The sequence below is a fragment of the Lissotriton helveticus genome, chromosome 10, assembly GCF_964261635.1.
Source record: "Lissotriton helveticus chromosome 10, aLisHel1.1, whole genome shotgun sequence".
Taxonomy (NCBI): Eukaryota; Metazoa; Chordata; class Amphibia; order Caudata; family Salamandridae; genus Lissotriton; species Lissotriton helveticus.
The window spans coordinates 792,410,191-792,435,032 of NC_136071.1; the positions used below are offsets into that span (position 1 = coordinate 792,410,191).

The window sequence follows — 24,842 nt, forward strand, 5'->3', positions numbered from 1 at the left end:
AAAGCAATGGGTGAACCCAGAAAGCCATTTATTTAGAAAGCGAAAATGTTTACGTTATTCAGCACAGAGTAGTGAGAGTAGGCCGTACAGTGTTTTCCCAAAGAAATTAATTGGCGAAAATAAAAACTTACAATGAGTAATAAATAAAATAGGGAAATCAGTGGCCACAATTTCACCTGTAATATTTTGGCCACGAGAGGCAATGTATACAAATTATATACTGTTCTGTCCATCATACCCTCCCAGTAGCAGAGATATAGTTTTTGTTGGTTGTCCAAAAACAAGAAATTCCGGAACAAACACCAGAGCTGCACATAATGATTTTTCACTGTATTCCAAACATGCATCAATGCATGTGGTAAAATATGATGAATGACAATGGGTATGAAGAAAACCTTATGCACTTTAAGAAAAATATGACCAAGATAGTTAATTTAGGAAAACTGCTTATTTGTCCAACTCTGAATTGGTGGCTTGCCCTAGTTTCATGTGATTCAAAGGGCATTGTTCAAAATGTGTTCTTTCTTACACAATGGCTTACACTCGAACGCAAGAAGTGGAAAGAAATTCAATTAGTAAAAAGTGTTCTACCATCTTGTGAAGACACACTTGTCTCTAACACGGTACCAGATTTGTGTGGCTGTGTTTATTGCTTAAGGCAGGAAATATCCCAAAACGCAACGTGGAAACATTACATTTTCGGCTTTAAAAATGGCTCAATTTTGTAACGTGGGTAGCTGCGTTATTTGGGATGGGCTCGACTACCACCAAGGAAAGCCTACGAAATCAAACCATTTCTGAAAACTAGACACCCAGGGGAGTTCAGGGTGGTGCGACGTGTATAGATCACCGCTATGTTTTCTAACTCAGAATGGCGTGTAAACATTAAATTTTGGGTAAAATCAGGTATTTTCTTCATATTCATGTGAGGCAAAGTTCTAGAACCTCCAGGGATCCACAAACTCCCTACCCAGCATTTCCACACCTCTCTCATTACAAATGGTATCCCACTTTTGTCTTCACATGATTAAAGTTTTGGTCTGTTCCAATGATCTATTTAGCCCGATCACATATGGGAAACAGACTCCATCAGGAGAAGTGCAAGAAAGCAGAGTGGCAAGACTTCGACCACTTGCTAGAAAAGCCAGAGTTTTGTTGCATAGGTATGCAACATTTGTAAGACATTCCATCTAAGAAAAAGTCCCAATACATCACCGTGGATTCCCTGGGACCTCTAGGTTTCAAATATTCCCACAGGTTGGTAGGGCTCCCAGGTTGCATACTGGGCCAGGGCCTAAATAGAGCAGCAATTCACCACGGCAAGCATAGGAAATCTGGGATTAAACCTCTCCCCTTGTGCCAGCGCAAATGTCTAAGCTAGGCACAAAGGAATACATATTTCCTTTTGCTTCCCCTAGGGACGCTCTAGGCCCCAGGGGGCAAATAGGCGGTTGGGATGCAGCCTGATGCCATGACCGGCTGGCCCCTCGTGAATTTTTGTTTTTCTTTAAATCTGTCCCGGACATGGAGTGGGCTTCTCCCCTCAACTGGGGATACATTCTCTAATCTTTTCTCCTGGGGTTGCAGGGGAAACTACAGGGTGAGGGTAAGGCCTGATGACAGAGTGGGTTGCCTGCCTCCTATTCCAAATTCTGTCTGCACCCTCCCATGGCAGACAGACTATATGGTCCATTAAAAATTGTTTGAGGCTCGATGCTTGGACGAATCCACACAATATTTAGAAAGAAAAAATATACCTGGTTTCTATAGGGATTCTGCCCTGCCCCTTCTCTAGGGGAACACATACCCTTACTTGGCATGCACTCCTCCCCTCCCTGATGTGAAGCGAATGACTCCATGCTAGGGCAGTTCTGTGCCGATCCCAAGCAGGGATCCTCTTTGGAGTGAACATTCAAAAGGAAAGATTCCACCCTCCACCTTCAATAATGCATCTTAGCCAAACAAATATGTTATTATTCTAGGAGGCTGATGAACGTCAGCGTGCCATACGCGCTGTTGGCCACTTGGGTAAAATCTGACAAAAGGGAATCCATCTGCCACTAGTACCAAAGCTGTTCAGCTTGGACAGTTTCTGTCCAACAGGTTTTGTTTTTTTACTAGCAAGAAGCTGTTTAGTATCAAGGTTTTGACAAATTGGCCCATGGCAAGAAAAGTTAATGCCTCTACATTTAGAAAAAGAAAACCATTGGTGGCAGCATTAACATAATAAAGATACAGTTCAAAGGACAAAGCATAGTATAGCGCAATGTAATCCACCGTTTTGCTTAAAACAAAATTTAAAAATCCAACCTATGATTCTAGTCCCTCTAACACTTCAAGCCTGTCATCCCCCTCGAGGACTTCCCCGTCTCTTCAGTCAGTGTCATGAGCACTCCCTTACACAACCTGAGCAAAATATTTTGTAGTAGAAAACTAGGATTCTGATAGAGCTCGCACACCACATTTCAACTAGGAGGTAAGGACATTTTTCAGTAGGAGCAAATTGTAAATTTTCTCCTGCAGCAGACGACCTATCCACAATGTGATCTTTCCATTGACAGTGTTCTTCTACAGGTATGGAATGACCTTCCGAAGGAGAGTAGCCTCCAGCAGTCACCTTTCCACAGGATGGTCCCAATTCAGAGTCTAACAGGCATGGTGAAAATCAAACTCTTCGTGAAGCCGGTGCTATTCCAGGAGCCCTCCTATAGCCAAGAAAAGCATGAGGAAGTTTAACTTTATTATCCATTATGTGGCTCTAAACCCTAGCTGCATGGCCAACACACAATATATAGGTTTCCAAGCATTGTTGGCAAATTCAGGGACTCCTAAATCAGACTCATTCATTCTTTGTCAGCAGCAAGTTAAAGCCTTCCCTCAAATCGCTTCACTCAAACTCTCAACATTAGTAGCGAGATTGAGGTTCTTCCTAATTCCCGACAATATCTCAGGCACAGGAAGGTGCGAGTGAGTTGTAGCAGCTGCAATGTTCATTCTAACAGAGAGAGATGGTGTAGTTACCCTGTCCTAGGTCAACTCAGAGGCAGTCAGCTAGCTATTCAGCAATAGATTTCAGGCCTCTTGGAAGAGCCGTTCAGCTAGAGGCACAGGATCACCATTTGCACAACCAGTGGCACACAAAAGTGAACGCAGAGGAAAGACTTCTGTGGGTGAGCAATGGACGAGCTCCTGACTCAAATGAAACATCCAAATGCCATGTTTTCTAAAATCTCCCAGCGACCTGCATGCTTGGGTCACTGGGAGCATAATGGCCAGCATGCCCATTTATTTTCAAGATGGTATTCACATGGGTTTGAAGACAGTATAACTCAGTCTATTTTGGAGGGTGACCTTGCACAAGCACTGCTTGGCTTGTTTTCAGCATGGGCTAGACCAAGGCTGCTGTGGCCAGTGCTCACTTACTCATGGAGACATCAATCTACAATTTGGCTTTTTGAAGGCAAAACACTGACAGCTACCGGAGCAAGACAGGATTATTTCTTCACATTTCTTTTAGTTATTTCATATTGAGTTTCCACTAATTTCTTCGAAGATAGGTCTGAAATTACATTAGCGAGAAACACAATTAACAGAAATATGGTAGGAGGGAAGTCTTAGACTGCTAGAATAGTTTACTTGGGAAATTTCCATTTATGCTCAAAAACAATGGACTTTAAGGCCCAGAAACCTGCCGAAAATACTCCAGAACCTTCTGTGACCAAACTACCACTCTATTTCAAAGATGAGAATATTTAGTTATAAACAAAAGTATAGTGGGAAGCATGTTTCATTACTGCGAAACTGCTGAAGAATTACTCTAGATGGTATACCCCTCCCCACTCCCAAGCTGTGGGCATAATAAAGTATTAACACTTATGTAGCTTTTTTCAGACTAATCCATTTCAAAACTAATTAAGGGTCTCAATGTTCTAAACTTTTTTTTTTAATTGAAGGTTTATGGAACTCTTAGTTTGTGTTAAATGTAAGGCTAAACGGGTTTGCAGACTACAAATAAATAATTTTATAAGTAAAAAAGTGATGTGATTTGCAGAAGCTTTGATCCACAAAATGTATGGATACAGTTCAGGACCTTAACCTATAAATTAAATAAATGCACATTTCTTTTGTACCGTAGTGTGGGATAAGTTTCCGTGTACACTGTTCGATGGGAAATGTTTAGGCTAGGGGAAGATCCTAAATTGCATAGAATTTAAAACCAAAAGCAACAATTTGACATCTCTCCCTATACTAAAAACGGTTGAGCAGGTGACTTAGGAGTGTGATGCTGTTGAAACTACAGGACAACACAAATTCTTGCTGTCATACATGTACTTTAGATGGGAATTTTACTCTATGGTTACCGTATTTAGCAAAAAAAAAAAAACAACAAAAAAGAAGAAAATCACATCGAGCACATTAAGTGTCTCAAATCAATCTAAGAAAAAATGCATATAGGGCAAACAGTAAAATGCCTACTGTCGTGCTGCTTTGTTGAGGTCAGATAATGCACACTACCAATACACCAAAACACCCATTTTTAGAATGCGGACAGTCCAAGCACAAACCAAGTTGAATCTGCAATCTTGTGTAGTGCACATCACATATTTAAAGTCGCTCACAATATCTTGATTTAACATATTTACCATAAAACTAAACTTCACATAGGCTTTAGTAAAAAAGTAAACTTTCATTTTATAACGAACAATGGTTTAACAATACAAAACAATCCATTGTGTTCTTACCAGAATGCAAAGCAGGACTTTTCAGGAAGTTCTGTGGCTGTGTCTTCTCGTCAAATGGATACATTGCTCCTGCTAAGTGTTTTTCCTGCGCAGCGCGTTCAGGGCCATATAGTTCCTTTAGATCAACATGATGGACATCTGTCTCTGGGCTCAGCACATTCATTGCATGTTTACTCGAGGCAACATGTTTCAAGTCTACGTGGTTCTCCTCTATCTCGTCAACTATATTAAGTGGAGGATGTGTGGTTTCTTCCACGTAGGAGTTGTACTTTCCTCTAGCCTTATCATCTTGTGTGAAGGCTCTGGCTTTCGCTTCCAGAATATAATCATCTGTAGCCATTCTCTTGTCGTTTTCCTCCACAAAGAGCTGCCGGGGTTCCATTTTCAGGATGCCTTTTACTGAAACATCTGTTTTATCTACTGGTGTATGGGCTATAGGGGAGAGTTTACTAGACATACTCCGCTCGCTATTAAACGTAGGCTTAGCTGTATACAAATCCACAGAACTAACAGAAGAAGCAACTGAAGACATTTCTGTCGATGTAAGAGCGCCAGTGGAAGAGATACTTTCAACAAGTGCATCGGATAACTGGGAGACTTTGCTAGAAGCAGTTGGACTTCTCACACTGGAGAACGCAGATTTTGTACTGTGCAGGTCACCCATGTAAGCTGGACAGGTAACAGAAGATGTCAAAGTCATTGTGGTTATAGATGTTGACACACTGGATTGTAAAGGAGCCATCTTCTCGCATCCAATTTGATACTACAAAAAAAAATTAAAAATGAAGCAATAAGAAAATTATTCTTTTGGTGAAAGGGACCCAACAGCAAATAATGCAATGTCATGTTTTATCACTGGAGAAGACAAGTTAAACCAATTAACTAACATTTATATTTCAGGAACTGGGAGAAGATAAAATTAACATTAACTAGCACAGGCAATGCTTATAGGTGTGGCCTTTACCGCTGGTGAACAGAGACAAAGAAAAACCAAGCAACCGCATCCGCCTGCTCTGATTTAACGGGACCTAGGCAAAACCAAGACTGCTTGAAAAGAGAAATGAAACACATGAGCAAGGCACATACGGCTGTAACAGAGCTGAGATACACAGAACACGTGCTAACAAGTGCCTTGTGCACCACACACAGCCTTAAACTAAATCCATTCACCTGTGGCGAAATACCAACAAAAGCATGCAGAGGTAAATCAACAGAAGTACCAGCTGCCTTTAGCACAATCTATCAACAACCTTACTTCAAATAAAAGGCAAGGAAGAATTTTCTATAAACTGTTCAAAAGGAAGCAATATGTACCTGCTATGTTGTTGAACTGGGCAGAGTGAGCTAAAGCGAGCTAAAGAATGATGATGAATGAACCCCTTGTGCGGCGCGTTCTATTGAGCGGGCAGGGCCGTGACGGAACCATTCCGTCACAAGCACAGCGCCACCGTGGCTCGTGACGGAGTGGTGCAACGTTCAACACTCCGTCCATCATCCCCTTTGGTTTTGCTTTGTTCGCCCTAAGTTGGCAGGGTATGCCCAGTCGTGGGTCCTTTGCTCACTTTGCCACTGGATTCAAGATAGCCTGGCTGATGAGGGCTGTGAGCCCGAAACCGGTCCCAGGATGCTTGTTTCCGGTACACGGAAGACATCGCTTGGCAGTTCGGGCTGGACTGTTAGAATGAGGTACAGGATCAGACTGATTTCCATATAGCCATGTCTGAACTGGGGTGGCAGAGTGTGCTAAAGAAAGATGGTGGATTAAACCCAGATCAGGTGATCCCCTTTGGTTTTGCTTTGACCTGCAATGTTGTTAACAATTCACACAGAAGATAAGATCAGCAACACCAACATTTCTAGTCATAGTACCAGGGGATGGTGTTGAGCCAAGAACCAGCGACTATCAAACGGAAGGTCCATAACTAAAGAGGAATCCCTAAAAATTCCCTAAATTACACTGGCTAAACACCATTTGCCTCAGATACACAATTCCTGCCTTATTAACAGCAATCATTTGAAGACCTATAGTATATTGGTGCCACGTTTCCCCGTAGTTTTGATCTGATAGCACCTTCAAAAAATGGCAATCAAACAATTTTTAAACTTACGAGATGACGCTTGTGATTTGGCAGCTTTTTAGAAAATAATCTGACTAAAAACGAAGTGGAGATATCTTAGACTGGCTTCAATTCGGGCGCATATTTTGTCTATCGGAAAAGGGGGTTTATATTAATAAAAATGGGACACCACATCAAAGAAGGATGCACTAGAGAGGATTATCCCTCCATAACTGCAGTCAAACAAAACCCTCAGCAGACAATACGCCTCCGTCAATCCACCAGGGTACTGAAGTGGACTCAGTGTGAGGTTGTGCAGTATTGCAGGCCTTCCAATCAACAAAATAAATCTTTGGGAGGAACTACTTCTCCCCCACTTCCCGAAATAAGTTAATATGGATTCACTTGCATTGTAAATACTGGAAGTGGTGTGGAATAAAACCATTCCACAAGTTCACCCATCACCACTGGAAATTGCGGTAATTGTTCGAGGGGACAGCAACTTGTATTTCATTCATTCATTCCATAACATCTGCTTCAAAATAATTGCTTTACCCACCTATTTATGTAGAAGACTTTTTATCTTAATATTAATGCAAAAACTGCCCGTGGAACCCTTTTCTGGGTGGAAATAGACCTAGAGGGTGCTATTAAACGTTTAAAATTCGGTTTGGTGTATGTGCAGATGAATTTGTTCCATACAGCCATTGTTTCAACCTAAAGAATCTGTAAAGTTCATTGTAGAATGGAGTGTTTGCATATTTTATTCATAATAGGAGACAACAACTAAGACTGTCAACGTTCATGACAACAACACGCTTTGTTCCCTTCCCACACATCCGCCCCCTCAGAAGAGATTTACTTAGTCTTTTGCGAATGGTAACACATTAAAACAGAAGCAATGAACCCAGGCATTTCTAGTCTATTAATAAACTACGGCCTAATAACTCAATGGAAAGTTTCCATCAGATGACCTGCAAAATTTACCTCTACTCTATACGGGGGGTGGGTGACATCAAGAACATTTTCTGTCAAAGGCTTCAGAATTCTATGATGTGCATCAAATGGGCATGATAACCTAACCTTGTTTCTAGATGGGACCATTCTTAGTACTTGATCCATTCTTTTCAAATTTAGGCAAAAAAAGAAAAATCATACTGGGTAATTGCAAGTAGCCGCTTCCCAAATAGGGCTCTTCCCTACCTCACCTAATTTGCAACATTCATCATAATTTTAAAGTGTAAATGAAAGAGTACAAATAAATGATATAATGCACGATGCAAAGCGGCCTCACTTGCATGTAGTAAAGGTCAGGCAACCAGGCACTTCCTGAAAGTCCAGTGTGCATGTGACAGAGTGGACACATGGACATCAGGCTTACCGTTGCATAACCCTTCATCTTCACTTCAGCGAGTTGTGTAGATCTAGTTCTGCCAGGTATCACATTTAGAGGCCCCACCGTCTGGAACAAAATCTAAGCTGTGAAGTGAACAGCACTGAGACGGAGTTGTGCGTGGAATGACCTGAACCATCTGCCTGCCTACCAAAGACCAGAGGAGATCAGGTACAGAATAAAAAATGCAGCGCTGACCAAATAAATGTTGCTACCTTTTCAAATAATGGCAAGTTAACCTGAGGCACTGCACTAACATGGTGTGGTGATTTGCTGCCTTCTATATTGTATTGTTTGGTGCCCTCCGTTTCCACAATTCCTTCTCCATAGGTTTAGCTAATTGGTTTGGGGGGGGGGGGGGATGAGGAAGGGGTTGGATGTACGAAAACCCTTTATATTGGATTTTGAACTATGTTACTCCATCTAAACTAGGAATACAACCCCATGCAGGGTACATATGATAACGGACATGCATCTTGGTTCATGAATGGCATTGTTGTCGGGATTTAAAAACAATCTCATAATAAATGCCTCAATGCAGGAATTTAATATGATTTACTAAGGCAAATATCTTCAAACTGGGGGGTGCGTCCCCAGGTCCGTGGTATTTTTTTCAGGTGGCGTACATCCTTCATAAGTTAGAGGCGCTACGAGCTTTGGTTGAAAGGTAGCCTGGAAGCATGGCCGTTGTTTGGTGTGTTACCAGACGGTCTTTCATACCTGGTTTGCTGTGATGGGAGGCGAGTGGAGGATCCTGCTGCCCCATCAGGCTGGCAGGGGGACCCATGAAGAGCAGAACTACCCTTTATCTGGAATCAGAGGGGAGGGGGGATAAATGTTGGCCGATGGAAGTGAGCAGAGTAAGAATTAACAGGAGTGGGGCGACTCAGTGTGATGGTTTATAAATAGGGAAAGTCGTCTAGTTGCCTGGGGCCTGGTAGCAATGCCCCATGGTACAGAGCGAGGAGAGGATGTCATTCGATTGTTTTACAAATGAGAGGACACTGCGCCTGCTGGGGCCTCCGACCAGTGGCACAGGAAAGGGGAGCACGTCCTGTGTGTTGCAGCATTTCATCTCACCATGTCGCAATGGAGAGAGACCTACAGCTACTGAGAAAAATGTCCTCAAAAACTGACCAGCAGATCGGTTTATGGCTTTGAGAAGCACACTAAAGAAGCCCAGCTCAAAGATGCTGCAGCATTAGTGGACAGAGCAGCAGATCTGAACTGTGCTCATGCACTGACTTTTAGAGCCAAGACAGACGCAGGACTCAACTCTCCCCATTCATTAGCTGGCTTATCCACCTCTAAAATGTGAGAGCCAGATAGAAATTGTGCTGAAAAAAACAAACATGTTCTTGATGTTACAATAAAAAAAAAAATTAAGAAATTAAAAACCACACAAAATCTCCAGAGGAACCACTTCTCCTCCACATCCCGAAATCAAGGGATATGGGCTCACTTGTATGGTCCAAAATGAAGGTGGTGGTGAATAAACCCATTCCCCAAGTTCACCCACCACCATTGGAAATTAAGGGACTTGTTGGAGGTGCTGGATAACTCGCACGCTTCAGTTTTTAACAGCTCTTTGTTGCTTTTCGGGCACTTCTATCTGACTGCTGTCATTTCAGCTATTTTTCACATACCTGCTCATGATTTAATATTGTAAAAAGTGGTCAATTTTAGATTACATAAAAGTAGCTCAGCACGTGGCCTGACAAAAGCCTACTGACCCAAAGTATCCCTCAAGAAGGTCAAATGCAAAAGAATAGTAAGAACTAAAAAAATGACTGGGGTCAGCGAAACGCGAAAGGGGCGGTCACTTGACTCCTGTGAATGCGGTGGAACTGTGGTGCTGCTGGAACACCCACTGGGTCTGCAATTTGTAACGTTGATACAAAGAGTCCAGGGATCAGGAAAACAGTTTGAGGGCCCACTGAAGACTAGCAATGGGGCCGACGAAAGACGCTAAGCCGGTCAGCAACACCAGTCAAATAAATGTGCAATTCTACACAACAAGTCACATGATCATGGAAACCCTAATAAAACATGATATAAAGAGCAGAACCCAACTCTAATGAAAATTGGCAATGAACAGCGAGGTGAACCTCCTATGCAAGAATATCCAGAAAATGAATAAAAGAGTGGAACACTGAATGCACCGTACTGGGAACTAGTTTGGAAGCAAAATACCTAGTGAAGAAACTAAAGCCACTAGACATAGCTACACAATCCTGCCTTAAAAACACAGAAGGGAGATCTCAGTGGAACATCCGACTAGTGAGAATTCCATAGTGAGAAGTGCAACTGTAAGAGGATCTGCTCATGGAGAACTGGATAACAAAGTTCCCTGAATGTAAAAGGTGCAGCAATGATAATGATACCATTTGCACATTACACGAAGCTGAACTTGCACGAGCGCTGATCGTTTTCATATAGAATCCTTTTATTTACCTTGTAGGCTGCTAGAAACGAATTTAGGAAGCTGCTGAATGAATTTTAGAAAATTTGACAAATTTTAAAAAGTGTATTTTTAATTGCGGATTACGAAGATACTAATTGCACTGATCCTAGCATAATTTTGCACACTGTTTGGCACCTACCCGACGCGCTAGAGCGAAGGGAATAGGGCACTCGACCACGAGCACCAGCCGCCATCTTGGGGCTGGGGCGGGACGCGGTCTAGCTCTTCTCTACTTCCAGGAGAGAGCTATTTAGAGCGAGGGAGCCCACCGATCTGTTGATACCATTTGCACATTACACGAAGCTGAACTTGCACTAGCGCTGATCGTTTTCATATAGAATCCTTTTATTTACCTTGTAGGCTGCTAGAAACGAATTTAGGAAGCTGCTGAATGAATTTTAGAAAATTTGACAAATTTTAAAAAGTGTATTTTTAATTGCGGATTACGAAGATACTAATTGCACTGATCCTAGCATAATTTTGCACACTGTTTGGCACCTACCCGACGCGCTAGAGCGAAGGGAATAGGGCACTCGACCACGAGCACCAGCTGCCATCTTGGGGCTGGGGCGGGACGCGGTCTAGCTCTTCTCTACTTCCAGGAGAGAGCTATTTAGAGCGAGGGAGCCCACCGATCTGTTGATACCATTTGCACATTACACGAAGCTGAACTTGCACTAGCGCTGATCGTTTTCATATAGAATCCTTTTATTTACCTTGTAGGCTGCTAGAAACGAATTTAGGAAGCTGCTGAATGAATTTTAGAAAATTTGACAAATTTTAAAAAGTGTATTTTTAATTGCTGATTACGAAGATACTAATTGCACTGATCCTAGCATAATTTTGCACACTGTTTGGCACCTACCCGACGCGCTAGAGCGAAGGGAATAGGGCACTCGACCACGAGCACCAGCCGCCATCTTGGGGCTGGGGCGGGACGCGGTCTAGCTCTTCTCCACTTCCGGGAGAGAGCTATTTAGTCCTCGCTCGACTAGGATGCGCAGCGGACGGGCGCGCGCCGAAGACGCGCCTAAAACAAGCCTGTCTGCGCCCGTCCGAGCCAGATCCGGGCCCAGGGCTACCCCCCCTTGTCCTACTGACATCCTGAATACCGCATCTACCCTACGCTATACCTCTACTCAGCTGAAGGAATGGAACATGGGACTGGGTACGTCTTGTCAAGTACTGCCGTCTCCAAAACATTCAATATCCACGTCCATATCATGTATAGGCTGTTCTTTCACGCTGCCACCTCCCCGGCCTGCGATAAATACCACATCCTATTCATCTACACCTGCCGGTGCCCCTTCCCTAGCGGCACAGTATACTAGAGCCGCACTTATTAATTCACGTTCCCTCCCCAAACATAGTTTGGACATCAGGGAGAGTATTATTATTCAGGAACTGGACATCTTGTTCATCACAGAATCATGGGGAGATGAAGCATCAGGGCCAGATTTTGTGCAAGCTACCCCTGAAGGTTATAGCGTAGCTAGACAAGATAGAGCCTCGGGGCGAGGCGGAGGCTTAGCCATTATTTATAGGGACATTTATCGTGCCACATTTGAGCCTATTCAAAGTACCAGTTGCGAAGCTTTCGCATTTACTATTAATCTTACACATAAACAGGCTTTCAAAGGAACCCTGGTGTACAGGCCACCTGGGCCGCGCACTAAATTCCTAGCTGCACTTACTGAAATTATGGAATCAGTAATAGAATCCCCGACTTATACGATTCTTGGGGATTTTAATTTTCCTCTGGAAAATATGGAAAATAAAGATACATCCCAGCTTATCACTGATATGCAGGCAATAGGACTGCAGCAGCTGGTGAAGGGCCCCACGCATGAAGCCGGACACACGCTGGATGGCCTGTTCTCCAATGACCAAAGCATTGAGCTAGGAGCAATTTTACCTCTAATATGGTCTGACCACCAAGCCATTACTTTCAGAATTCGGATGTTATCACTCAAACCCCCTCAGACCAGCGTCAGAGCTACAGTGGGGGCGCGGATGTGGAAAAATGTAGATATACCACATCTTTCAAATCTTCTGTTGTCATCAGCCCCGGAAAACGGAGGCGACACTGAAACCATGTCCACCAAATTTCAGGAATGGATCTTAAAAGCAGCGAACGAAGTTGCACCTGAAAAAATCTATCGCCCCAATAGAGCGACTCCTTCTGCTCAGTGGTATACAGAGGAGCTGCGGCTCCAGCGTCAGTTCTGTAGAAATTTAGAAAAGCGCTGGAGAAAACACTATAGTCCTTCGGCTAAACAAGACTATAAAAGTGCGCTAGCAATATATAAAAAAGCAATCAGTACACAAAAGAATATGTTCTTCACTGGTCGAATTGAGCATGCACAGAACTCAGCTAGGATGCTATTTCAAGTGGTGAACTCTCCGTCCAATCCTCCAGCTGGATATACAATTGAGAACTCGCAGGAATTCTGTACCGCACTAGCCACATTTTTTACCACTAAGGTAATGGATATTTATTCCACTTTCTCCAAAGAGCTGGCAGGAAGAATCGCTGATTTAACCATTCAACCAGCACTGAAGTATCCTTCTCTCACTCTGTTTCAGACAGCTACCGAAGATCAGGTCAACTTACTTGTTGGCAAGATTAAATCAGGCTCTCCATTGGACCCATGCCCTCCGACCATAATGAACCAACTATACAATGTTGTTACCCAGCCGCTGACCAACATATGCAATTCCATCTTCGAAACTGGTGTCTATCCACAGATCTGGAAGAAGGCTATTTTTAAACCTTTGATTAAGAAGCCTTCCTTAGACCCTACCATCACCTCCAACTACAGGCCTATTGCCTGCCTCCCCTTCCCTGCCAAAATAGTAGAGGCAATAATGAACAAACAGCTCTCCGAGTTTATTGAACAACATAAGCTCTTAGATGATACTCAGTTCGGGTTCCGGAAGGAACACGGAACTGAGACAGCACTGGTAAAAGCCTCGGATGAAATTCGAGAGATCATGGATTCGGGAGGTGCGGCAGTGCTCATCTTGTTGGACCTGTCTGCTGCCTTTGACACGGTCGACCACGGCATCTTGGTCGACCGTGTCGCAGCCCTTGGAATTAGTCAACTGGCTAAAGATCTTATAGCCTCGTTCCTAGTCAATCGCAAACAGGCAGTCAAATTGGGCAACTACTATTCGCCCACTTCTGAACTGCTCTGTGGGGTCCCTCAAGGATCCTCGCTAAGTCCCACGCTCTTTAATATCTACGTTGCGGACTTGGCGAGGGTCATTAAATCTCATGGGATGCGATTGACTACCTACGCGGATGACACCCAACTTGTGTTGGCAGTACACAAGAACGGTCCAGTGGTAGCAGCTAAGTTTCAGGAGGGGCTACTGGATGTACAATCATGGATGCACAGTAACTGCCTGAAACTTAATGCAGAGAAAACCGAAGTTATGACCTTCGGTAAGATCTCCCCCGAATGGTCCTCAACATGGTGCCCCAGTCAGATGGGCTCTCCCCCGGTTCCTGCTGTTAAGGTTAGGAATTTGGGAGTTATCTTCGATAACAAGTTATCATTTGGTTACCATGTAAATAAGGTGGTGAAGAAAATAAAAAAAACTCATGCCATACCTGCCTGCCTCGGCAGGGAAAACACTTATCACCACCTTAGTGTTTTCGAAGCTGGATTATGGAAACGCCCTCTTCCTTGGTACAAACAAATATATTCTGAATAAGCTACAGTCTGTGCAAAATATGGCAGCACGGATCCTACTTAATATCCCTGGCGACACTCCACTTCAGTAGCCATACGCCATCTACACTGGCTAAGGGTGGAGAGCAGAATCAAATTTAAGGCTCTCTGCATCGCCTATAAGGCCATCCATCAGACTGGACCGAAGTTCCTAAAGGAAGCTTTTCAGGTGTACATACCTGGAAAGGATTTAAGATCAGCGGGAAGCTGTCTATTGCATGTCCCCCGCACAAGAACGGCCACATGGGGAGACAGACGTTTCCTGGTAGCAACTCCCAGATTGTGGAACACACTCCCCTTGTACATTAAAACAGCACCAACACTCATTGCCTTTCGCAAGGCCTTGAAGACATGGCTATTCAACCAATAAGTTCACGCCCTGAATTTTGTGCATCCCAGAGTATCTCATTGCGCCTAGACACCCTAGGGTATTAGTTGCGCATTCAAAATTCCATAAATAAAATAAAGTTCCCTGAATGTAAAAGGTGCAGCAAGCGTTTTTTTTGTTTAAAGTAATAAGTGTTCAGAGGGTACCCAGGGAATCTCAGAGCCTGCTCCCCGCCCACTACCACCGCTTCACGCAGGACCAACGCAGCTAGACCCTTTAACTATCAAGATAGGTAAGGCACCATGAAAGCACCAATGAACTACAAAATGTACATACATTTCCAGTCATCACCCTGGTGGGGCAATGACAGACACAGCACTTGAGGAAAGGAAGCTGAAAAACATGATGCTGTTCCCAACTGAGACAGTGGCGCATCCTAAATCCTGAAGATGTTTAGGACTGACTGAGGGTGGGGTATGGTTGCCTCACACAGAAAGAGCACATAGTGGCAGCAGTGGATGGAAAGAATGACAAGGCGTAGGAGGAAAAGTGGCACATTCAGGAATAACTACCAACCTTCAGCACCAGGTCTTGACCTGGAGAACGTCATAACACTGGAAGAAATGAAGACTATTGTTGCAGTTGGTAAGGCCCCAGGCCGGTATGGTCTACCTTTGGAGTTGCACAAAAAAATGTTGCGACAGTCCAGCCAATAATTAATGCGTTTTTAGAACCTTTCTCCGAGGGCTCTTGGCTAGCTGACCTTCAAACAGCCCCTTTAGTCCTGATCCTCTAGAAGGGAAGATGTAGGAGTGCATGTCATATAAACTGATTTCTCAGACAGACAGAAGCGGAAATCTGGGCCAAGATGCTGGCCAATAGTTTAACACCTGTAATAATGATCTGGCTCATCCTGATCAATCTGGGTTCACAGCATTACATTCCACTAGACAACGAGGAGGCTTCAGACAGTGGAAAAACGGATAGCCTTTGCATCTTTTGGTGTGAACAAGACCTTCAAATGTGTGAAATGAAATTTAGTTTTTTTTATAGTGACTAAAAGGAGTTCTTGAGCCACATATAGCTTGGCTGACGCTGCTATATAGCCAGAAGCAAAAATAAGAACAAATGGAGCTAGATGCTTCCCAAAAACACAGGGTAGGAGACAGGTATGCCGCTTGTCCTCAAACAGATTTGCATTAACAAACAAATCTTTAGCAAAGCTAATAAATACAGAAGCCCCGATTAGAGAGTGGAAATGGATGCCAGAAAAGAAAGAAAGTTGACTGTATGCAGACATTTCGTTATCAATAGCAGAACTTGACTAAATCCTGGTGAGACAAACCGATTTGAGAAAAACTGACACTATTTGGGATTCTGCTTTTCACACTAGGTTACTGGAAACAGACAGCAGGATATCTCAAGTCCCCTTAAGGGTGGAACATGCCCACTTTAAATACATAGGGATGTGGATCTCTATGGAATTGCAAACAGGTCTCAGACAACTTAGTCCCTAAACCTAATTGAGGATTAACTAAAAGCCCTTTGAGGGCTCAGTGACAGGATTATTAAAAACTGGCAGAACGTTGGAACAAATTCTGTATACAGAATCTGTTCCAAAGTTCTACCATTATTTTAATTAATGTTGCTCAGCATTCAAGGAAATGTCAGTCTCTAAACCCAATAGAAGACTAATGAAGTTGTCAGAGTACGGCTTGCAGTTTCATAAAGATCCACACCCCTAGATATTTAAAGTGTTTATGTTCCACCTTTAAGGGCAATGGGAGCTCTGTTGTCTGTTATATTACAGAGTCTGCCATACAAGATACTTGAAGGGGATTTCGTAAGGCAGACAAATTGATAAGGACATTACGGAGGGGGAATTGATGGGGGGGGGCTGTGTCAGGGGTGTTCACAAACAATTACTCTAATAACACAGCAAAGATCTAATTAACCCCTTCGGGGCTAATGACGAGCTGGGCTCGTCATCGCGCTTACCTGTCCTGCGCGGATGACAAGGCCAGCTCGTCATCAGCCCCACCCTCGGGGGAAGCGCTGGCGCTCCCCCCGAGGCTCTCAGATTGTCATTGTTTTGCTGGGGGCGGCAGTGGAAGAGCTTCCGCTGCCGCCCCCGCCCCCCCCCATGGTAATCCCTGATGACGTCAGCGCGCACAGCGCGCGCTGACATCATCAGGGATTCCCAGCGCTCGGGAAGCCATTTGCTTCCTGCGCGCTTCAGAAGAAGGTAGGTTTTGGGACTCCGGCGGGGGTTTGGGGCAGCGAAGAGGCATCAGGGGAGAGGAAAGAGATTTTCCTTTCCCCTGATGTCTCTTTGCAGGGCATTTCTGCCTCACGATCGCGCACAGCGTCGCGATTGTGCGGCGGAAATGCCCCCACTAGACACCAGGGATATACTTTTAGTTTTTAGGAAGTGACCCCTTGGGCAAGGGTCACTTCCAGGCTGGCTGGCAATATGTTTTCGTTTTTCTGCCCCCCCTGGGGGGAAATCGGCCCGTTTTTTCGGCCGTTTTGCCCCCAGGGGGGGCAGAAATTCCCCACTAGCACCAGGGATATAGATTTGTACAAAGATGGCGGCCATTTATTTTGTTTACGTTTTTCTGTCCCCCCTGGGGGCAAATCGGCCCGTTTTTTTTTGCCGTTTTGCCCCCAGGGGGGACAGAAAATGCCCACTAGACACCAGGGATGTAATTTTAGTTTTTAGGAAGCGACCCCTTGGGCAAGGGTCGCTTCCAGGTGGGGTCTGAGTATGTTTTCGTTTTTCTGCCCCCCCTGGGGGGAAATCGGCCCGTTTTTCGGCCGTTTTGCCCCCAGGGGGGGCAGAAATTACCCACTAGAACCAGGGATTTTTGTTGGGGCAATGTGTTTGTTTTGGGAAGCGACCCCTTGGGTAAGGGTCGCTTCCAGGTGGACATGATTGTGTTTTTGTTTTTCTGTCCACCCTGGGGGCAAATCGGCCTGTTTTTTTTGCCGTTTTGCCCCCAGGGGGGGCGGAAAATGCCCACTAACACAAAGTTTTTAGGAAGCGACCCCGTGGGCATGTTTGCTGGTGGTGTGTGTGGGGAGTGGTACTTGGCTGGATGGTGTGCGTGGAGCGGTGCTTGGCTGGCGGTGTGTGTGGAGTGGTACTTGGCTGTCGGTGTGCGCTGAGTGGTGTTTGGCTGGCGGTGTGCGTGGAGGGGTACTTGGCTATCTATGCACAGAGTGGTGCTTGGCTGGCGGTGTGTGTGGAGTGGCGCTTGGCTGGTGGTGTGTGTAGAGTGGTACTTGGCTGTCTGTGCACGGAGTGGTGCTTGGCTGGCGGTGTGTGTGGAGTGGCGCTTGGCTGGTGGTGTGCGTGGAGTGCTACTTTGCTGTCTGTGCACGGAGTGCTGCTTGGCTGGTGGTGTGTGTGGAGTGGCGCTTGGCTGGTGGTGTGCGTGGAGTGCTACTTTGCTGTCTGTGCACGGAGTGCTGCTTGGCTGGTGGTGTGTGTGGAGTGGCGCTTGGCTGGTGTTGTGCGTGGAGTGCTACTTTGCTGTCTGTGCACGGAGTGCTGCTTGGCTGGCGGTGTGTGTGGAGTGGCGCTTGGCTGGTGGTGTGCGTGGAGTGCTACTTTGCTGTCTGTGCACGGAGTGCTGCTTGGCTGGCGGTGTGTGTGGAGTGGCGCTTGGCTGGTGGTGTGCGTGGAGTGCTACTTTGCTGTCTGTGCACGGAGTGCTGCTTGGCTGGCGGTGTGTGTGGAGTGGCGCTTGGCTGGCGGTGTGTGTGGAGTGGCGCTTGGCTGGATGGTGCTTGGCTGGCGGTGAGTGGTGCTTGGCTGGTGGTGCTTGTGGAGTGGCGCTTGGCAGGTGGTGTGCGTGGAGTGCTACTTTGCTGTCTGTGCACGGAGTGGTGCTTTGCTGGCGGTGTGTGTGGAGTGGCGCTTGGCTGTTAGTGTGCGTGGAGTGCTACTTTGCTGTCTGTGCACGGAGTGCTGCTTGGCTGGCGGTGTGTGTGGAGTGGCGCTTGGCTGGTGGTGTGCGTGGAGTGCTACTTTGCTGTCTGTGCACGGAGTGCTGCTTGGCTGGCGGTGTGTGTGGAGTGGCGCTTGGCTGGTGGTGTGCGTGGAGTGCTACTTTGCTGTCTGTGCACGGAGTGCTGCTTGGCTGGCGGTGTGTGTGGAGTGGCGCTAGGCTGGATGGTGCTTGGCTGGCGGTGAGTGGTGCTTGGCTGGTGGTGCTTGTGGAGTGGCGCCTGGCAGGTGGTGTGCGTGGAGTGCTACTTTGCTGTCTGTGCACGGAGTGGTGCTTGGCTGGCGGTGTGTGTGGAGTGGCGCTTGGCTGTTAGTGTGCGTGGAGTGCTACTTTGCTGTCTGTGCACGGAGTGCTGCTTGGCTGGCGGTGTGTGTGGAGTGGCGCTTGGCTGGTGGTGTGCGTGGAGTGCTACTTTGCTGTCTGTGCACGGAGTGCTGCTTGGCTGGCGGTGTGTGTGGAGTGGCGCTTGGCTGGTGGTGTGCGTGGAGTGCTACTTTGCTGTCTGTGCACGGAGTGCTGCTTGGCTGGCGGTGTGTGTGGAGTGGCGCTTGGCTGGTGGTGTGCGTGGAGTGCTACTTTGCTGTCTGCACGGAGTGCTGCTTGGCTGGCGGTGTGTGTGGAGTGCTGCTTGGCTGGCGGTGTGTGTGGAGTGGCGCTTGGCTGGTGGTGTGCGTGGAGTGCTACTTTGCTGTCTGTGCACGGAGTGCTGCTTGGCTGGCGGTGTGTGTGGAGTGGCGCTTGGCTGGTGGTGTGCGTGGAGTGCTACTTTGCTGTCTGTCCACGGAGTGCTGCGTGGCTGGAGGTGTGTGTTGAGTGGCGCTTGGCTGGTGGTGTGCGTGGAGTGCTGCTTGGCTGGAGGTGTGTGTTGAGTGGCGCTTGGCTGGTGGCGTGCGTGGAGTGCTACTTTGCTGTCTGTGCACGGAGTGCTGCTTGGCTGGCGGTGTGTGTGGAGTGGCGCTTGGCTGGTGGTGTGCTGGAGTGCTACTTTGCTGTCTGTGCACGGAGTGCTGCTTGGCTGGCGGTGTGTGTGGAGTGGTGTTTGGCTGGCGGTGTGTGGGGAGTGGTGTTTGGCTGGCGGTGTGTGGGGAGTGGTACTTGGCTGGATGGTGTGCGTGGAGTGGTACTTGGCTGTCGGTGTGCGCTGAGTGGGGTTTGGCTGGCGGTGTGCATGGTCTGGTGCTTGGATGGTGGTGTGGGTGGACTGGAACTCTGCTGGCGGTGTGTGAGTAGTTACTTTCTGTTGGTCACTACACACACTGCTAGTTGAGTGACACTCTACGCAGTCCATCATTTTCTGTAGTTGCTATGTCAGATATGTGGGCGTGTGAAAGTGATGGGCGGCTGGCGGTGTGAATGTTTTGTATGTGTCACACGTACAAAAGGTGTATGAATGTCCTTACTGCCCCTGTGTGATATGGGTACTGGTAGTAGCAAAAGACTGACTGGCACCAAAGTGGTCAGGCACTTTACAAAAATTCAAAAAATTATCCAGTGTCTTGATGTTAAAACTCATCTAATCTCATTTGGTCTAAGCCCTAATTGATGGCCCATCTGGCCGAATTTTAATTTGGGGGGCAAATTTGTGTGTTGTTTTTTTAATTGTTATATTGTTTGTGAAATGTGGTAGTAATTTTTTTTTCTTCTCTATTTTTGTCTTGTTCCAGGCTTTTGCTGTTTGGATTGTTGTAGGTTGCGTGTCTGTTTGCAGCTTGTGTAGTTGCTTGTGCTTGGTAAGTGAATGTATTTTGTACTACTTCTCCTTGATGTTTGTCTTTTTGAAAAAGGTTGTACCTCTAGCAGTTTGTGTGGCTCTGTGTTTTTTTTTTCAGGATTAGTGTTTGATGTGCACTTTGTTTTCTAATGTCATTTCTTTTTTTCTTTCTAGTGGGATTTCATTTCTTTTCGCTGTGTCTCAACAGAGTAGGTGCTGGTGAGTGTAGCTATATTTTGTAAGAGTGAAATTGTTTTGGATTGTATTTATCTTTTAGTGAAAGCCTTACCTTGTTTACTTCTTACTTTGCACAGTGTAGGTTGTTGTTCACTTGTGTGTGCAGTCTTCTTTCTTTGTAAGGATAATGGCTAGTCGCAGGATTACTGCTCAGCAGGTTCTTGGTTTGCTTTTTGAGTCTTCCTCGGACCATGGTTCAGAGTCTGAGTCCGATTCGGACTCCCAGGAAGTGGCAGAAGATTCAGGCAGTGAGTTTTCTCTTCGCATGGAATCATCATCATCGGATGATGACTCTTCTTCTAGTGCTGATGAAGGGCCTATGGTACAGGAGGACATTGTGTTGCCGGTAGTGGGCCAAGAGGCACCTGTGCTGCTGCCTAGGGCCGCAAGGTTTCCTTTCTTTTTACGTCGGCAAGAGGCATGTGGGCTGGAGCCTGCACCCAAAAGGCTTCACATTGCTGTGGTGCGCAAAGGGGCATCTGGTGCTTTTCGTCTTCCTGCTCGTGTAGTGCAGCAAGAGGCATCTGGGGCTGTTAGGCTTCCCATTGGTGTAGAGCGGCAAGAGGCATCTGGGCCTGCTGGGTTTCCCGGTGGTGTAGTGCAGCAAGAAGCATCTCAGGCTGCTGGGCTTCCCGTTGGTGTAGTGCAGGAAGAGCCCTCTGGGGATGCTACGTCTTCTGTTGGTGTTGTGCAGCCAGAAGTATCTGTGGCTGTTAGGCTTCCCGTTGGAGAACAGCAGCAAGATGTTTCGGTGCTGCAGGCTGGGGTGGCTGCTCCCCCCGTTGATAGGGATGGCCTCTGGGTTCCCCCTGGCTTGGTGCAGCCGGCATTGCCAGAGTTCACTGGTGTTCCTGGGTGTAGAGTGAATACAGAGAATTTTCTGCCAATTAATTTTTTTCAGTTGTTTTTTGACGATGTGTTTTTGCAAAAGATTGTTGAGCAAACCAATTTATATGCAGAACAATATTTGAGGGCCAACAGTGCCAGCCTTAAGCCCTATTGTAGAGCAATCCGGTGGACTCCCACCAATGTTGAAGAGATGAAGAAGTTTCTGGGATTAACTTTTTTGATGGGCTTGATAAGGAAGTCATCAATTACTTCATATTGGTCCACTAGTCCCTTGATGGTAACAGCTGTATTTCCAGCAGTCATAAGTCGTGATCGGTATACGCTTCTTCTTCGGATGATGCATTTTGCTGATAATAGTTTAGCGTTGTCACGCGATCACCCTGATTGTGACCGTTTGTTTAAAATTCGGCCTGTCCTTGATCACTTTGTTGATCGTTTTTCTGAGATTTTTGTCCCTGGTAAAGAAATTGCAGTGGATGAGTCTTTGGTGTTGTTCAAGGGCCGCTTGGTTTTTAGGCAATACATTCCTAGTAAGAGGTCACGCTATGGAATCAAACTGTATATGCTGTGTGACAGTGAGACTGGATATGTCTACAATTTCAGGGTGTACACTGGTAAGGAGTCCCGCATTAACCCTCCCGGTTGTCCTTCTACTTTTGGAGTAACTGAGAAAATTGTGTGGGAACTAGGTAGAGGATTATTTAACAAAGGCCATCATTTATATGTAGATAACTTCTACACTGGTGTGCAGTTGTTCAAGGAGTTGGCCAAAGTGGGCACTGTTGCTTGTGGCACAATGCGCAGTAACCGTAAAGGTTTCCCAAAGGAACTTGTTTGCAAAAGGCTTGTGCGGGGACAGTCTACGGCATTGCGATGTGGGGAGCTTTTAGCTGTGAAGTATTCAGACAAGAGAGATGTGTACATGCTGACTACTATCCACGATGAAAGTACTGTACCTGTGCCTGTTTGGGGTCAGGGTGCTGAAGTGCGCAAACCTGTGTGCATTCTAGCTTACAATAAGTTCATGGGTGGTGTTGACAGAGTAGATCAGAGGTTGGAACCTTATGCTGCTCTTCGAAAGGCTTACGTTTGGTACAAGAAGTTGGCTATCCATCTGTTCCACTTGGCATCATTTAATGCTTTCGTTGTGTACCAGAAGTCTTGTTCTGGGACGAAGATGACTTTTCTTAAGTTTCAGGAGTCTATAATAGGCAGCCTTGTACTTGTGCAGCAGGCAAGTGTTCCTAGATTTGGAGTGGTGGAGGAAGTGGCTAGATTGCAAGATCGCCACTTTCCTGAATCTATTCCTTCCACTACTGCTAGAGACTTTCCGACTAGAAGATGCAGAGTCTGTTGGCGAAGAGGCGTGCGGAAGGAGTCTCGTATATACTGTCCTGACTGTCCTTCTAAGCCTGCATTGTGTATGTCAGCTTGTTTTAAATCGTACCACACGCAAAAGAACTATTGGGAGTTTGATTGAGCTGTAAAGTGAATTGCTTGGTCTGCATTCTGTAAAACATTTTTAGTTTGTTTCAAGGATTGGCATTAGTGCAAAGTTTTTATTTTAAGAATTTGTGTTACCTGATTTGTAGGTATTTCCATTTGTTTAGTGTCATTTTCAAAAAAAGAATTCTAAATGTGTTTGTGGTGTGTGCCGGCTGGTGCTTGGCTGGCGGTGTGTGTGGAGTTGCGCTTGGCTGGCGGTGTGTGTGGAGTGGTGCTTGGCTGGCGGTGTGTGTGGAGTGGTGCTTGGCTGGCGGTGTGTGTGGAGTGGTGCTTGGCTGTCTGTGCACGGAGTGGTGCTTTGCTGGCGGTGTGTGTGGAGTGGCGCTTGGCTGGTGGTGTTCGTGGAGTGGTACTTGGCTGTCTGTGCATGGAGTGGTGTTTGGCTGATGGTGTGTGTGGAGTGGTGCTTGGCTGGCGGTGTGTGTGGACTGGTGCTTGGCTGGCGGTGTGTGTGGAGTGGTGCTTGGCTGGCGGTGTGTGTGGAGTGGTGCTTGGCTGGCGGTGTGTGTGGAGTGGTGCTTGGCTGGCGGTGTGTGTGGAGTGCTGCTTGGCTGGCGGTGTGTGTGGAGTGGTGCTTGGCTGGCAGTGTGTGTGGAATGGTGCTTTGCTGGCAGTTTGTGTGGAATGGTGCTTGGCTGGCAGTGTGTGTGGAGTGGCGCTTGGCTGGTGGTGTTTGCGGAGTGGTACTTGGCTGGAGGGTGTGCGTGGAGCGGTGTTTAGCTGTCTGTGCACGGAGTGGTGCTTGGCTGGCGGTGTGCGTGGAGAGGCGCTTGGCTGGTGGTGTGCGCTGAGTGTTTGGCTGGCGGTGTGCATGGTCTGGTGCTTGGCTGGTGGTGTGGGTGGACTGGCGCTCGGCTGGCGGTGTGTGAGTAGTTACTTTCTGTTGGTCACTGCACACACTGCTTGTTGAGTGACACTCCACGCAGTCCATCAATTTGTGCAGTTCCAGTGTCAGAAATGTGGGCGTGTGAAAGTGATGGGCCCTTGAATGGCGCTGTTTGCTGGTGTGAGTGTTGAAATGTGATGGGTCCGCGGCTGGCGGTGTGAATGTTTTGAATGTGTCACACGTACGAAAGGTGTATGAATGGCCTGTAAAGAGGTTGGTGCCTTGACGTGGCTTTACAGCTCACGAGCTGTGAGTCAGTGGTTCAGTTTATCATACTTGCAATTATACACAGTGTATTTCATTTTTGTGAAATTACTTGCGTATACAATTGTATGTACTGAATCATCACTCACCCTCGTGCCAAATCCAACCAGTATGTGTGTGTGCTTGCGGATTAGATGGGTGTGCAGTAATAATTGTTTTTTTTCTCTTTCTGCATTAGGGTGTACCTTGTCCCTTATTGTGATTGTTGTAATGTGTTGCTTTTATTCCAGATGGTGTCAGTGGTCTTGTTTGTATCAGGTATGAAAGGTGCGTGAATGGCCTGTAAAACGGTTGGTGCCTTGTCGTGGCTTTACAGCTCACGAGTTGCGAGTCACTAGTTCGGTTTTTATGCATTTATTTATTGACAGAGCATTTCATTTTTTTGAAATATCTTGTTAATAAAATTTTATATACTGAACCATCACTCGCCCTCGTGCCAAATCCAACCTGTATGTGTGTGTCTTTGAGGAATAGATAGCCGTGCTTGAATGTTTGTCTTTTGAGTAACTCTGTTAAGGTGAGGTACCCTTTTACTCGGGAGAACAAGGGGAACGCTGGGTGGTAGGACATTTTTGCCGGCACGGCGATCCCACGGCAAAATTTTTGTAAAAGTGCTATTTTTACCTAATTAAGGTTTGCAAGGAGTTCTGGGTAG

At 46.2% G+C, this 24,842-nt stretch overlaps 1 protein-coding gene across 30 annotated transcripts in view; it reads right to left on the reverse strand.

Moving 5' to 3' along the window:
• The window catches only part of SVIL (supervillin), a 761,399-nt gene that overhangs the window by 239,024 nt on the left and 497,533 nt on the right, over positions 1-24,842 (reverse strand). For all 30 annotated transcript variants that reach the window (XM_078663371.1, XM_078663368.1, XM_078663380.1 and 27 more), the window contains one exon: positions 4,743-5,505. In XM_078663371.1, the coding sequence (XP_078519497.1) occupies positions 4,743-5,505 (763 nt within the window). The remainder of the gene's footprint in view (positions 1-4,742; positions 5,506-24,842) is intronic.